General features: G+C 40.4%; 1 protein-coding gene across 4 annotated transcripts in view; it reads left to right on the top strand.

Moving 5' to 3' along the window:
* The window catches only part of EGFR (epidermal growth factor receptor), a 153002-nt gene extending 144677 nt beyond the window's left edge, over nt 1-8325 (top strand). For 3 of the 4 annotated variants that reach the window (XM_019616725.2, XM_019616726.2, XM_031554009.1), the window contains one exon: nt 768-1144. In XM_019616725.2, the coding sequence (XP_019472270.1) occupies nt 768-1144 (377 nt within the window). Of the gene's footprint in view, nt 1-767 lie in introns of all 4 variants that reach the window. The other variant, XM_010713117.3, reaches the window with a different exon arrangement.
* Nucleotides 8326-14325: the final 6000 nt, after the last annotated feature.

Below are 14325 nucleotides of genomic sequence, written 5' to 3'. Positions count from 1 at the left end.
AAGTTCCTCATGTTTACCACATGTGCCATCTGGTCAGGAAGTTTACGTGTGTCAGTCTATGTTTAAAGCTTTCTACTACTTCAGAAAATATCATGTCAACATGGGTTTCACCCCTTATACCATTTCTGCCATATAAACAGTTTTCTGGTTGTGTCACTGCTTTCAGATATTGATACACAGAAGGAAGCTCACAGGTTCCCATTAACTTACAGCACTGGCCATCACAGAGTGAGACAGAAGGCATAGAGGGTCATGGTTAAGTAGTATCCTCCAAAAAAATTAATCTTCTCTCCTGTCCCACATCTCTTTTGAAAAGACTGACAAGAGACTGCATGTGAGTGAGAAGTGGAATCTCTGTTACTGTCTGTTCTGTATTTCCTAGGTAGTTTCCTCATCTCTAAACATTTTTTGAGGAATATGGCTTCTGACCGCCAAACTCCCTACTGAAATTTCAGAACAGTATCAGGGACATAGCTGCTAAAATCAGCACTAGCTATCTTGCAGCCTTGTGGTCAAAGTAATCTTTTCTGCTGCTTTGAAACTTGAACTTTGAAGGTGAGCTTCAAGGCAGTGTGCTTCATGTACAGCATGGCAGTCATTGCATTTTGTTCTCTTCCACTCTGGGTACAGAGCTGGGAAGTCTGGTGAGATGTTGCACTGAAAAAAGTGTTGCAGATAGATTAAAACTGCACCTTGGGTGATGCAAATGGTTGCATTCGTCATACCTCATCACTTCCATTATCTCGTTTGTTTGTTTTTAATTCCAGAGTATGTAAACCAACTGATGCCCAAGCAACCATCTACTGCCATGGTCCAGAATCCAATCTACAACAACATCTCTCTCACAGCAAACTCAAAGCTCCCCATGGACTCAAGCTACCAGAATTCCCACAGCACAGCTGTGGACAACCCTGAATATCTCAACACTAACCAGTCCCCACAGGCCAAAACAGTTTTCGAGAGCTCTCCTTACTGGATCCAGTCAGGCAACCATCAAATAAATCTGGACAATCCAGACTACCAGCAGGACTTTTTACCAAATGAAACGAAACCTAATGGTCTCTTGAAAGTTCCTGCAGCAGAAAACCCAGAGTACTTGAGGGTAGCAGCACCAAAAAGTGAATACATTGAAGCTTCAGCATGACCACAGAGAATTTCTTCTTGCATTGAGGCAAGTCAGACTGGTGAATCGCCTGGCTGCTGCAAGAGCAAAAACTGTTCAGCATGAATGGCAACCACAATGCATCAATAAGCACACTTCAGCACGCAATCTGAATCTGCAAAGCCAATCTCACAGGATAGTTTGGGTCTTTTCTTGCCCATTTCCATGTATAGCTGAAGCCCATACCCTGCACTGAGATGTGTGTTGAAATGGAGCAGGACCTTCCTGTACAGAAAAAATATGGATTCATTCCTTTCATTTTCAAATGGTAGCATGGTAAGAAGCCACTCTGGGATGAACTTGTGAGCTGTACACTCTGTACAGTCAAATTTCTTTCTACAATGTGTATTTTTATAAATGTTTCTAACAGATTTTTTGGATCTTTTACAAGATCAGATGCTTGTACTGCTTGTCTATTAGTTGGTGATCAGATCACCAGCAGGAAGAAAAACAATGTTACTAAATAGTTTTCCAAAGGTCCTGGAACAGAAATAGTTATTCCAAACCACGGGATTTCTACAAATTGGCTCCACATACTGCATCTTGGCATGAACAGGAAAAGTGCATCTGGTGGATGTATGGGAAATTCTGTCCATGGCAGGATGAGGCAGATTATTCTGGGGAAAACCAGCACAAGGAGTGAATGGCAAGACACATCACCTACTGACCACTGCTGCTAAAAACTGACAGGAACGCAGCTCACAATAATTTGTAGATTTTTACAGAGCACTCACTCGTCTGTTTTCTGATGGTAGAATACAAGGCATTTTCCTGATGTATTATGCTGTTGTAGAGTTGTCAAAATGCCTCTCCAACAGAACTGTTAAAGATGTTGCCATAATTGAAAAATTAAGTGTCAGATAATGTTTAACAGACTCTAACTAAATGTCAAGGAAATGAAATGCAAATGGTTGCAAATTGGAGCCTTCATGAGACAGACAGGAAGACTGATACTAAATTAAACTTCAGTAAGGCAAGAAACACAGGTAGCTCTAGCCAAGTAGTCTCTTTTAGAGACTCAGAAATCTTTTTGCCTACATTTGGCAATGAAAATGGTCAAGCCCGTGTTACCGCTTTCCTCACTTCAAGGCAGAATATGGCTAGTAGCTGTATCATGCCAGGGCAGAGACTAGGGCTGTTTGCTTCACTGTACCTTTCCCTGTGGGGACACGGAGGGTCAGTGAGCATGGGTTCAGAAAAGGAAGAGTGATCTAGAATGGTGGAAAAAGTTGCCTACCTCTTATGAAACACACAGCTTCTCACTGCTTCTTCAAAATTCCCAGCCTAGGCTTCTGTTGTCAGTGTGGAAGAGGCAGACTAGCCAAGATGGAGATTTTAACATAATAGTATAAATACTCTGTATACTGATAGTGTGTCAGTCACTGGAACCAAAGCAGGTATTCTTTCAAGGGCTCCATGTTACAGAACTTAAAACTCCTCTAGCAATGATATTTCTTCATGAAGGCAGTAGGCGTGAAATGCCCAAAGTGTGACTTTCCAGCAGCTTAGCAGCAGTGCAGTTTTAATCAAACCATTAGTTCAGAAATCAAAAGCATGTTCATCAATTTTAGAACATTGTTTTTACAGATGTACTGAGGAGTGAGAGTGGTCATGTGAAATGACCCTTTTTATAGATAATGCAGTGAAAAAGGCATCAGCAGCTCCTGTGTGTGCTGTAGTTCATCAGCTGCCTTTCAGTTTGAGGTAGAAAAGTGTATTTAGTCAAAATCCAAAGGTTTTCCTGGTCTGCTATTTCACTGAGACGTGAGTCCCACCCGCAGTGCTATGGGAAATGCAGTGTCTGACTTTGATTATTGCTGGTTTGTGTTCAAAACAATAACCAAAATTTAGTTCCCACGTCCAACTAGTGGCAGATTTCTCCTTGCATTCCTGAGAGCACATTTGTTCTGTTGCTCTCAAAAGCAGTGTGAATGCACAGGCAGTGCTTTTCTGCCCACCCACCACCCCAAGAGGAATGTAAATAAAACCAAAATGTGTTTTAACAGAAAGCACAGATAATTTTCAGTTCACTAAATCTGTTCTGTCTCAAAGCAGAACACTAGAAAATCATACAGTGCATGGTCCTCCCATAGCAAATTTCCAACAGCATTACATGGAAGAATGTATTGATGTTTTAATCTGTCATCCAAAACAATAAAGCCACTAAGAAGGAGCAATATCTATAACCAGTGTTATGTAGCATTAAAATTGTTCAATATTGGTTAGTTTGCTTGCCCTTCTAAAGCTATTTAGGAGGAATTCAGTAGAGACTTATTACTAGAAACAGGGAAATACATCTAAAAATTATTTATATATATATATATATATTTTAATGAGAATACTAGGAAAGAGGCTTTAGCTCTTGATAAAAACATACAGGAAGATTCCAGATTTATGGGATTAGTTGCACTGTGAAATAATTCCACTAAATGTGCACCCTTTAAGTCATGATTGTAAATAGGCAGCTCAGCAATTATTAAAAAGCCAGCAAAATAAAATAAAAAAAGGGCAGTGCCTCAAGGGGCAGATACAGCAGCACTGGGGTGAATGAGATTGTGCAGCTGCATGGTTGTTGCTGGAGGCATGGGTGCTACACAGCATAGTGCTTCTGGGTAACATGCATTAGCAAGGTACCCAACAACTGTCACTGAAAAAATAATCAATAAGCAGCTGAAATGCTTTTTGTGTTGTTTTTTTTTCTTTCCACTGCAGGTCACTGACCATGTAACAGCAAGTAGCCCCATAGGTGCTGGTAAAGCCAAACTGGGTCAGGCAGCACTTTCACAGGCACCTTGCTGATGCAGTGTTGTACGAAATTAAATGGTACAGAGAAGTTATGGGCTTACAACTTTTATGAAACTAAATATTAGAATTTTATTTTCTGAATACTAGAAAAAATAAAGGCACTGCATCTTGATAGCTTACATACATCAGCATCCAAAAATGACTTCAAAGCACTGCCATTGTCTCTCAGGATACATGGGTATAAAACACTGATTTTAAAAACACAGCTAAACAGGGTAATGTAGCAGGCCACAGCCACTGGTAAAAGCTAACAGACACTTTACAATCCAGAAAATAAAACTTCAGTTTTCACTGTATTTCTCATGGAAGGCAAAATGACACCACTCACAAGTTAGTATCTCTTAATCGTAAAGCAGCAGTTAGTGACAAACTATTTGAAATAATAATTTAAGCACTACATGCTTGGATATGAAAATGTAAGTCACGTCAAGAGTTTTCATGTTACTTTGATGTTTTCCAGCAATCTGTGTGCGGTGTTGGTGCACTTTATTTCACTTGGGCCTTGGGTGTTTTCTTCTGCTGCAAAGGAAAGTGGCTTTGAATTCTCCTACATAATGCATTATAAAATATGCTCCTGGGGTTTACTTGAGAGGAAGGGGAGAGCGGTTCCAGGCTGAGAGCACAGACAGCCAATCCATATCTGTGACAGCTGCCGAATTTGCAATGGATTGTTCTTGCAGGCATGGGTGGGAATAGGTACACAAATGGCTCCTCTCCCTACTTCCACCTTGGAGAGAAGTCCTCTATATTTCTAGAGAGACCAGAGTCTGTACAAAAAACAGGGCTCAGCCTCTGTGCTTCAGGAGGCTTGGAGATGTACCTGGGGCTGTGGCAGCATCTGTGCCCTCACACAGTGCCTGCGGTGTCCTCGGGCTGTCTGGGGATGCTCCAGGGTGCCAATGAGAAACTTTGCATTTCCAGACAAGCAGTCATTTTTCAAATTCAGAGTTCCAACATCTGTATGTATACTTTAGTATGACTGCCTCTCCAGATGAGGAGTTACAAAATGCCAGCTTTTATTTCTGCCCATGCTTCTCTGGGAGAAGTAGTCTGAATCAGGACAAACTATGAAAATGTACCTGTGTCCTCCCTCCTGATGAAAACCACATACTGATGAAGCATCAAACTCTGCATGTAACACTTAGCAAGAATGCTTTGTAATGTTTTATCACCACTGAATCAATTTTCTATATTGGAATCCCACTTTCTAGTGTTCTTTTTCTGAGTTTTTATCTCTTTGTTCCAACGTACAAGTTTTTAAGGAGACTTTTTAAAAAATAATAGAAAAATAAAGTTTATACAAAAGAAAAATATGACACTTTTAAGAAGCTTTTTTAATAAGCTGCATTAGAACCAAAGATGTAATGTCTTGTTTTCTTGTTTTAAAGAAATAGGGTATTGATCACCACTTCCACACTATTTCATTACAAGGAAAAGCTGCTGATCTCCATCCTTCATTGGGACTGGCTAAAGCATCGTTGTGCCAGGTGGGCTTCACAAGTCACTGAGGCCTGTTCATAGAAAACCAAACCAAACATCAGAACCAGATATCACTTCAGGGACAGATCTATAACTTCTGCTCAATTTTGATTCACTTTCCATTCAATGCAATAACTAAACAAGGACACAGTAAAGAAAAAAAGAAACAACTACATTATATTTTGGCTCAGATTTAGGAAAAAAATACAGTGATGAGACATGATTAGATAACTGCCTTTTATGTAAATAAGTGTGTAGGCAGGCAGTGAGACTTTAAAATGAAAACACTTTTTGTTCTGCATTACTTTAATTATGTGGAGAAGTTGAAATCACAACACTTCCTTGATAGGATTTACTTTCTGTCACACATTCTCTCTAGTTGGGCATTGTGTGTATTTGCAGATCACCTGTGTTACCAAAGCCTAGTGGACTGAAAATCATGGTTCATTCACATCAGCAGTACACAAACTTCTAATTCTTTTACATGCGAAGCGAAATGAGACTGGGAGAGGAGACTGCGGAGACAGTAGGCTGTACTGCAGTTATTGGAGAAGGAAACCCTCAGTAGCATTAGAAAAAAAAAGTTTCCTGAAGAAAAAGAGAGAACTGAGGACCTGACTAGAGACTTGTTAATTGAATCACTGAAGTCAGCAGGCAAAATACCTTTGGCAAGTTTCAGGGCCGGTGTTCCACCACCTTTGCTCTTGTCCTCCTGCATGCTTCAGCTTTGTTGCACATGGGACTGTCTGGATGCAATGTGGTCTCTCTGTATCTTTCTCCTTGAATAATGAATTTTCTGATTAATAAGGTGAAAAAAATTAAACACAAAACCACACCTGTAACCTATCAAATTGCTGGGTTATTTTTCTTATGTAGCTGAATGGTACATCGTTTCCAGTTGCTTTGGAACTGAGCCAAACCATACTCCTAACCTCTCACAATCTAACTGAAAACTGTGGATTTTCAAATAACATCAATGCTGTCCTTATATTTAATGAAATGGACGTGAAGTAGTTGTCTACAGTGATAGGAGGGTTGGCTTACATACCTAAGTTTCTTTTTAATCCTACATTCCTAATTCTGTTCCCCTTGAAATTAGTGGGATGTTAAACTTGATTTCATTGAGAGTACAAAACAAGGATAATGTGAGTGATTTTGATAACCAAAGATCCTATGGATCTATTGCCCCATTTTAGGCCGCTTTGTATTGATGCAATCAATTGAATATAAGGAATAATGTCTTTGTTTTAATGAACTATCAAGCAATACATCCACAGATACAGACAGTACCCTTGCATTGTAAGGTTACTCAACTATGAAAGCACTATTTGTACAATAAGAAACTCTTGACTTTTATATGGTTTAATGGTTTATACTTTGATCAAAGATTGTTTGTATATTGAGCGAGAAAAATGAGGTGTATATTATTCTTTTTATTTGTTTTTAATTTGTTGAGAACTTTTGTTGTGATATACTGTTGTATTTGGGGGAAGAAAAATCAGTGGCTAGCTTGCAGCGTTTGTAGCCAGAGAAGAAATCACATTAGGGATTTTTTATTGGTGAACTTAGATTTTTGTAAGAGCAGTCACCTAGGGGATTTATCCAGTGCTTAGTGAGGCTAATAACAGAACCTTTCCTGTCTTCAATAATCTTTGGCTCTCTCTATTGATAGTGCGGGAGTTCATAATGTGAGTAAAAATCCAGCTAACAATTGCGACCATTGGAAGTGTAATATAAAAGACATGGTGCTGCTTATCAGGGCGTTAAGAGGTGCTGCTCTTTCAAAATACATGGCAGGTTCTCACTTCAGTTTTATGGCAAAAGCAGAAGGATAGTCAAAGCAATCCCTCAGATTCTCATCCTTATAGCATTCGGCATATAAAGCTATACTAATGAACATCTCTGAATTTCATAATCATGAGTTATTGTATGGGGCTGCTGAATCATGGCCTGAACCTCTGATTGATCACCTGAGGTGAGCAATAAGTCAGCCACGGGAGCACAGGTGAAGGCAATTCACCTGTGCTGCAGGAAGGGGTGGAGCCTGGCTCCACCTCTCCTAGAGCCATTTAAGAGCTGACCCCCTGTAGGGAAGGATCTCTTCTGGAGATCTGCTCCACTGGAATTTCCCATGTGAGCTCAGGTTATAGGGGAGTGTACCTATCATTTCTGTTTCCTGCTTTGGTGTAATAACATTACAGCCAAGCTCTCTGTTATACCTGAACATTTATGTATTTGTTAATTGTACATTGCTATACCATAACATCGGTACATTCATTAATTGTACAGTTATGCAACAGCAACATAGCACAACTCCATGGAAAGGAAAGTCAAAAGTTTCAATTAGTCACACATGTGAAAAACAGTTATATTATTGTACTACTCTAGCAAAAAGGATAAATTCTGTTATCAAAGCAAATGAAATAAAGCCTCAAGGTTCCCCAAGTATCGGTATTTAATTATCCAAGTGGCGGAACATGCAGAAGACAAAGTTTAAAAAAAAGAGTTGCAGGATCTGTGATATAACGGGGCAAAATACATTGGGTTTACAATACAATAGAGAGGATCTAGAATTGACAGTACACACTCAGCCTGGATAAGTCCCTGGTATTATCATTAGTAAACTAAATCATTTTCTCTCTCTAGAGATTAATTTTGTACAGAGGGAAAAAAAATGAAAAAACAAACAAAAAAACCACTACAGCACCTTTCTCATTTTCATCTTTCCATCCAGTCCCTTCCAACACATAGGCTGCATGTTTTACCAGCTCAACTTACTTTATGCAGAACTTATGTAGTCTTAATATTACTGGTTCTCAGAAATGTCTAATGTGTATTAATGCATGATATTTTTATTTTAATAAAAGTAATTAAATAAATCTGCTGCTTGGAGGCATTGTTTTTTTTTTTCTTTTTCAATGCTCAATTAAGATTATGCATAAATTAGTATTACTATTTTTAACTTGAAAAGGAAACTGAGATATATGTCCTTTCACCTCCTCTGTGAAGGTTCAAAAGTCTTCTTCATTGGGCAGGAGTACTCTTCTCTGTACTTCACAAATAGAAAAATAAAGGCACAGCATTACCCAAAGAGGTGGAGACACTGGTGGGGAAAAATCCCCCTGCTGAAGCACTAGAAGAGAGGAAATTAAAAATCAAGAATGAGGTGGGTATAGAAATGTATGGATGTTTGGGAAGAATAAACATTTAGAAATTCCGCTGATCTCAGTTCAAATGCCTGAAGCATAAAAAAAGACAAAAGGTGCAAAAGGATAAGACAGCTAAAGAAACACAGGTGTTATTTCCCTACTTATTCCCTAATTATTAGTATTCTTTAATTCCCTTATCTCCCTGACTAAGGTAAGATACAGAAAACTGCTCTCTAAGGAGAGGAAGGCAAGTCTATGCCACGTCCTTCCATAATTATTCTCATCAGCACTGATCAAACATAACATTTCACTATTCCCAAACTCAAGCAGGGAAAGAGCAAAGTGAGCCTTTAGGGATCTCATCCAAACCTGCAACAATTACACCACATCCTGTAAGAAATTTCCAGGACAGCCAATAAGAGCCATGGCTACAGTCAGAGTCTCTACCGCAGTGCTCATGTGTGAAGATGGCAGAGCTCTACCAAGGCCACCTCCTGCCAAGGGCTGTGTGGTTGGGCTCCCTGTTTCATACAGGTGACAGCCATTGCTCATGCCAGGAGCTTACCATTAGAGAGTGTTTTTCTGTGTGGCATCAAAGCAGGTGCTTACTAATCCATCAGCACAGCTTCTCTGAAGTTGCACAGCACTTGTTGGTGCCCACCTGAGGTAGACCCATGGCAGACCCCCAAGGAGAGGTGCTACTGGGGCAGCAGACACTAAGGGACATGTCCTGCACAAGGATGTTTTGTGAGGTGGACAGAACTCCACTCTGTTGAGGTGGCTCACTGGGAGCCCACCTGAAGGTGCATACGCTGAGACCGCAAATTCAAAATGGAGGACATTGCTGCTCTTATTTGAAAGAGGAACTGGAGTTAGAGATCAGGTGGTGTTTTAAATTGTTTGTTGGGAACTGAAATTTCTCTAATAAGTACCATACATGAGGTGTTCCACATCAGAGCTTTTATTTCAGAAAGCCTTTTGCTTTAAAATCTCTTTTCTTTATGAAGAGGGAAGTATCATTTAATGCGCGTGTTAACCCCAGAGACTGTTGTCCTGTGAAACTGAACCAGCTCAGAAATAGCAATGTTTGTTTTCTGTATCCAGTACTGCATGGGCTGATTTACACTTTTCATTTCTTTCTCATTTCTTCCTTTTGGGCATAGATGTATGGATTTGTATGGGAACTGCTCAGTCATGGCCTGAACCACTGAATGAGAACTGGGGGAAGGATCCAGTCAGCCCTGGGAGCACAGGTGAAGGCAATTCGGCTGTGTGATAGGAAGGGGTGGAGGCTGGCTTCACCTCTCTTAGAGTCCATGTAAGAGCAGACTGTCACAGGGAAGGATTTCTGGTTGGTGATCTGTCCTTTGTGAAGTTTTTCCTGTGAGCCTAGATCTTTGGAGACAGGTGAGCATTTTTCCTTTGTAACAACATTCCATTTTGATCCATCCTTTGCTGTTACGCTCCTCTATCACCATTCCACTCTGTGAATCTTTCCAACTGTAACAGGATTACATTAGACTTCAGTGGATCTTGTCCTTCACACGTGTGAGCTATGATGACAGTGGAGATGGCTGTTCTTGTTTTACAAACAGCTTTTATTTAGCTGTGTTTCTACTGATGCTCTTAACCAGTCAGTGTACAGTTAATATGGATTGTAGCTGGCTGTATCACTTTCTGCCTAACCGCTAAATCATCAAAAGCAGATAACTTGTGTGTGTTTTGTGGTGGTGAATAATAAACACAACAACCTCTGCTGCTGCCTGTGAAGAGCAAGCTGCACTAGGCCCGGCTGCTCTGGATAGGCCAGAAATGCCCGAGGGGCAGCCCTTGTACGGGTGCCAAGTCCTCCAGGCCCAGACCGCGCTGTTCTCTGCCGACAGCCCCTTGGGGAGAGACAGAAAGCCCAGGCCGCTGTCGAGGCTAGCAAAGAGAAGCCAAGCCTGCAAAGTCTGCCTGGGTCCTGTTGTTGGAAGGTGTGGAAGAAAAGCTAGCAGTGCCCTCTTCTGGAAGAGATTAAAATGTGCACAAATACGTAGCTTTAAAATAGGCTTCTAGCAAGCAAAGCAGAAAAAAATAGCTCACACAAGCAATTTATTTTCCAGCCTATTTGGAGTACAGGTTCATGCTACATTTAATCCAGTGTAAATACGGGCTGTTGCTGCAAAGGATCACTGCACTGATCTGATGGATAATTAATCCTTCTCTCTGATGGTATAGTTTAAGCAAATCTACAATGCAATTGCATGCACCGGAGATCTGACATCTGATGTGGCAGTGTGTATGCCAAGGACGTGACCGTACCTGTGGTGACAAACAGGTAGGTCCTCCTGCCCTCAGAAGCACATATTCCTGTGAAGTACACCATTTCTGTAGCACTCAGTTATTTGTTTTCTTCATGTCATGCAAGATAATGCTATGAGTTAAAATAATGCAGATAGGCTGTGTCAGGACAAGGGGAATTAAGTTCATTCTTCGTTTACGATTTTTATTCAGACTGCTGGTGGGAAGTAGGCTTTGTCCAGACTTCTTTTTTTGTATGAGGTGTTTCCAACATACACAGAATCTTTTGCAGAGTAAATACGAATATTTTCAGTGAATGTCAGCTTTAGAAAAGTTGCGGTCTTGTGGAACATGAACAACAACAACAAAAAAAGTCATGTACATTTAAAAATTGGTTATACTGGCTTCTATCTTGCTAACACAAAATTATTTCTGTTACTTGATTCTGGCTCAAAATGCAGTGGAGATTTGCCTAAGAAATCTGGATGCTGTGTTTATAATCTGGAAGCTGTAAATAAGGGTGCCAAAATACAGTTACCTCACAGAGTTATCTCTAGATCTGTGACAGGGACACGGGCCCGAAGAGAGGGGAAAAAAACAAAGGAGAGGAGAAGGAAAAGAGAAGTGTTAACCATTTATGCCTATCCGGCCTGGCCCCGGACTACCGACTCACTCGTGGATCGGCGCCTTGGGAGAGCCGGGAAATCGAGGGGTCAGGGAAGGGTAGGGAGACAGTAGATGGGTCTTTAAAAAACAAACAAACAAACGAACAACGGCAACGATCTGAGGAGGAACGGTAATTTACTACAGTAGACTGCAGGAGAACCACGCTTTTCTCCATAACGAGAGGGAGGCGGGCTGAAGCCCTGTCGAGAGCTCCATCTTTCTTTTCGTCCTTTGGGGAATGGCCGCTCCTCCCCTGCCCTCTGAGAACCAAAATGCCCAAAAAAGGCAGTGCACAGAACCGGAACATTAACTCCTTAATTCCTTTACATGATGCTGTCGTGTGGAATATCGACAACAAAAATCACAAAACCACAACAAGTTATAAGGAAGTGAGGCTCTGCATTTGTCTCAGACGTATGAAGACAATAAACCTAATTCCCGTCACACATCAGTTCAGCAGGCAAGCAAAAGCTACGGAATGCCTTTGTGCCGAAATTGAGTTATTTGGAACTTTTTATATTTGCAGAGGGCAACAGGCATGTCTCTGCAACATTTTAGACAAGGGATAAATAGCATCATGAGAGTCTGTTCATCTGTGTTCCTCCTGAATGTTGCGCTGCTTTCTTCCCAGTTTTATATCTCTTGCATATGGCAAAACCGTGCCAGTTAACAATTTTTTGCAGAGCAAGTTGGGTTGATACTCCTGCTGAGGATGTCTTATTGTGGTACTAGGGTATTGTCCTATCATAGGCAGTGGCAAGGTCAGGCAATAGGCATTTGAAATCAGTACAAAAATACGGGCAGACAGCAAGCAGTTATTGGGAGGAGCAGTAATCTATATGTAATTAGGCAACAGATACTGGAAGTAACGCTGATTCCGAATTCATGTTTGTAAGCATCCTTGTCAGTAGGCTTTTCTGCTGCTTCCTTTCAATAGAAGATGGTTTAGGCTAATAGGGCACTTCTCCCGAGGTAACAGTGGTCACTGGGAAGTTTAACATCATTATGAAGCAAGAGATGAGCCCACTGGGATACTGGCAGCTCAGAGGATTTACACCAACATGGTTTTTGAGGAAGCCAGTGGCAAGATACTGGAAAGTAGAAGTGGTACATTAAGACAGCTGGAAGTAATCCTGCAGAGATGACACTGGCTGTTCATAGTGTGCAACAAAAACTTACCTTCGCTACATCTCTGGGAGATAAGTAAGCACATTACACAAAGGTAGGAAACTGAGATAAAGAAATACAGTCTGGGCTGGTGTGGGATGCCTGAAGGGAGGGAGCAGATAGGTTTTGATGTGGCTGTACAAGTGTTGACATGACAGAAGAAGAGCATCCTATAGAAGGAGGAAGGATGAGGTGAGAAAGGGTATGTCAGAGGCTCTTTGACTGGCTCTGACTTCCTCAACAATGAGGAAGAAGGAACTGTTGCTTTAATGAAAAGTACTGTGCCTTGGTTTGTTTTTTTTTATATTTTTGCATCAAAATTTGCTGATTGGTTGAGTGATATTTAGATGTTCCACTGGACCTCTTTTTTTCATTGGAGGAGGATGGAAAACTACCTGTTAACTACCTGTTAATTTTGCATGTATAAGACCTCTGTGTGTGAGTTCTGCAGAGATTCCACTTGTGTTGTCTTTGGGTCTTTCCCCTTGTTAAGGGGTTTGTTCAGCAGGTGGAGAAGGGCACAGGCATGTATATACTCTTGAAGGATGCAATTTCCTATTTTGCAAGCCTGTAAGCTGCTTGCATTGAGAAGGTATTACTTCAGAGAGAGTTTAATGAGTTCATAAATGATGGCTCGTCCTGAGTTCTGGGTTACTGAGTATTGATGTTATCATTCAAAATATTCACACAAATTTTATTGCTTGAAAGATTGTTAATAATTAACATCTATTTCAAACTATTTTAATAAACACAACTCAAATTTATACTTTCTCACACAAAGAATCACAAAAAAGAAATTACAGAGGCTACCAGAAAATGAAAAATTAGGTTGCTAACAAACCGAATTACCCCAAGTGCATATAAGTCCTCTTTCTTACATGCTTTCCTTGAGTTCCCAGCATTAGCCACTGGAAGAAGAATGATGTTTTGCTCTACAGACTTTTGATCAGATGACACAGACAGAATTTTAATAAGACTGATGGAAACTAGAGTGTAAGCCTGGCTCCAGCCACCCTTGGTGGTTTTGGTAGTTTAATTGCATTCACCAAGCAGAATTTACTCTCTGTGGCTTGGGCTGTTTCAGCTCTTCAGAGAATACAAAGCAATGGGATCCAGCTGAAGCCCACATTCCACTGAACTAGCAGTGCGTTATATCAGTTTATGAACCTTATGACTTTGTTATGTTAACTATGATTTTATCTTGAAATGTGTAATAGGAACACTCTTCATATTGAAGACATAAATACATAGACAGTGACTGCTTTCCCACAGATGGTGAAAAATTAGGGCTGAATAAATTTGTAGTCAGAATTTATAATATAATGTTAAGAAAAAGAGGGAAAATTATACAGTTTATATGGTACAAATGCCTTACTTCCAACATCATATTACTATACAATAAAAATTTTAATACAGGTTGGAGCAAAAAGCTGTGAATTTGTTTTTCACTGGGGAAATTCATTGTGTTCTTCATTTTGAGGTAGTTTGTATCATTAGAGAATTCTCATTTTTGTGTGTTCTTCCATCTCAATAAATGTCTTAGGAATGCTATGTTTTTCTGTCACAGTACTCTGGGTATTTTTTATGAGGAAGATGCATTCCTCTATATACAGA

This window comes from Meleagris gallopavo, chromosome 6 (genome assembly GCF_000146605.3).
Source record: "Meleagris gallopavo isolate NT-WF06-2002-E0010 breed Aviagen turkey brand Nicholas breeding stock chromosome 6, Turkey_5.1, whole genome shotgun sequence".
NCBI classification, from domain to species: domain Eukaryota; kingdom Metazoa; phylum Chordata; class Aves; order Galliformes; family Phasianidae; genus Meleagris; species Meleagris gallopavo.
Note: the sequence above shows the minus strand (reverse complement) of the source record. Positions and strands in the feature narration are given on the sequence as shown.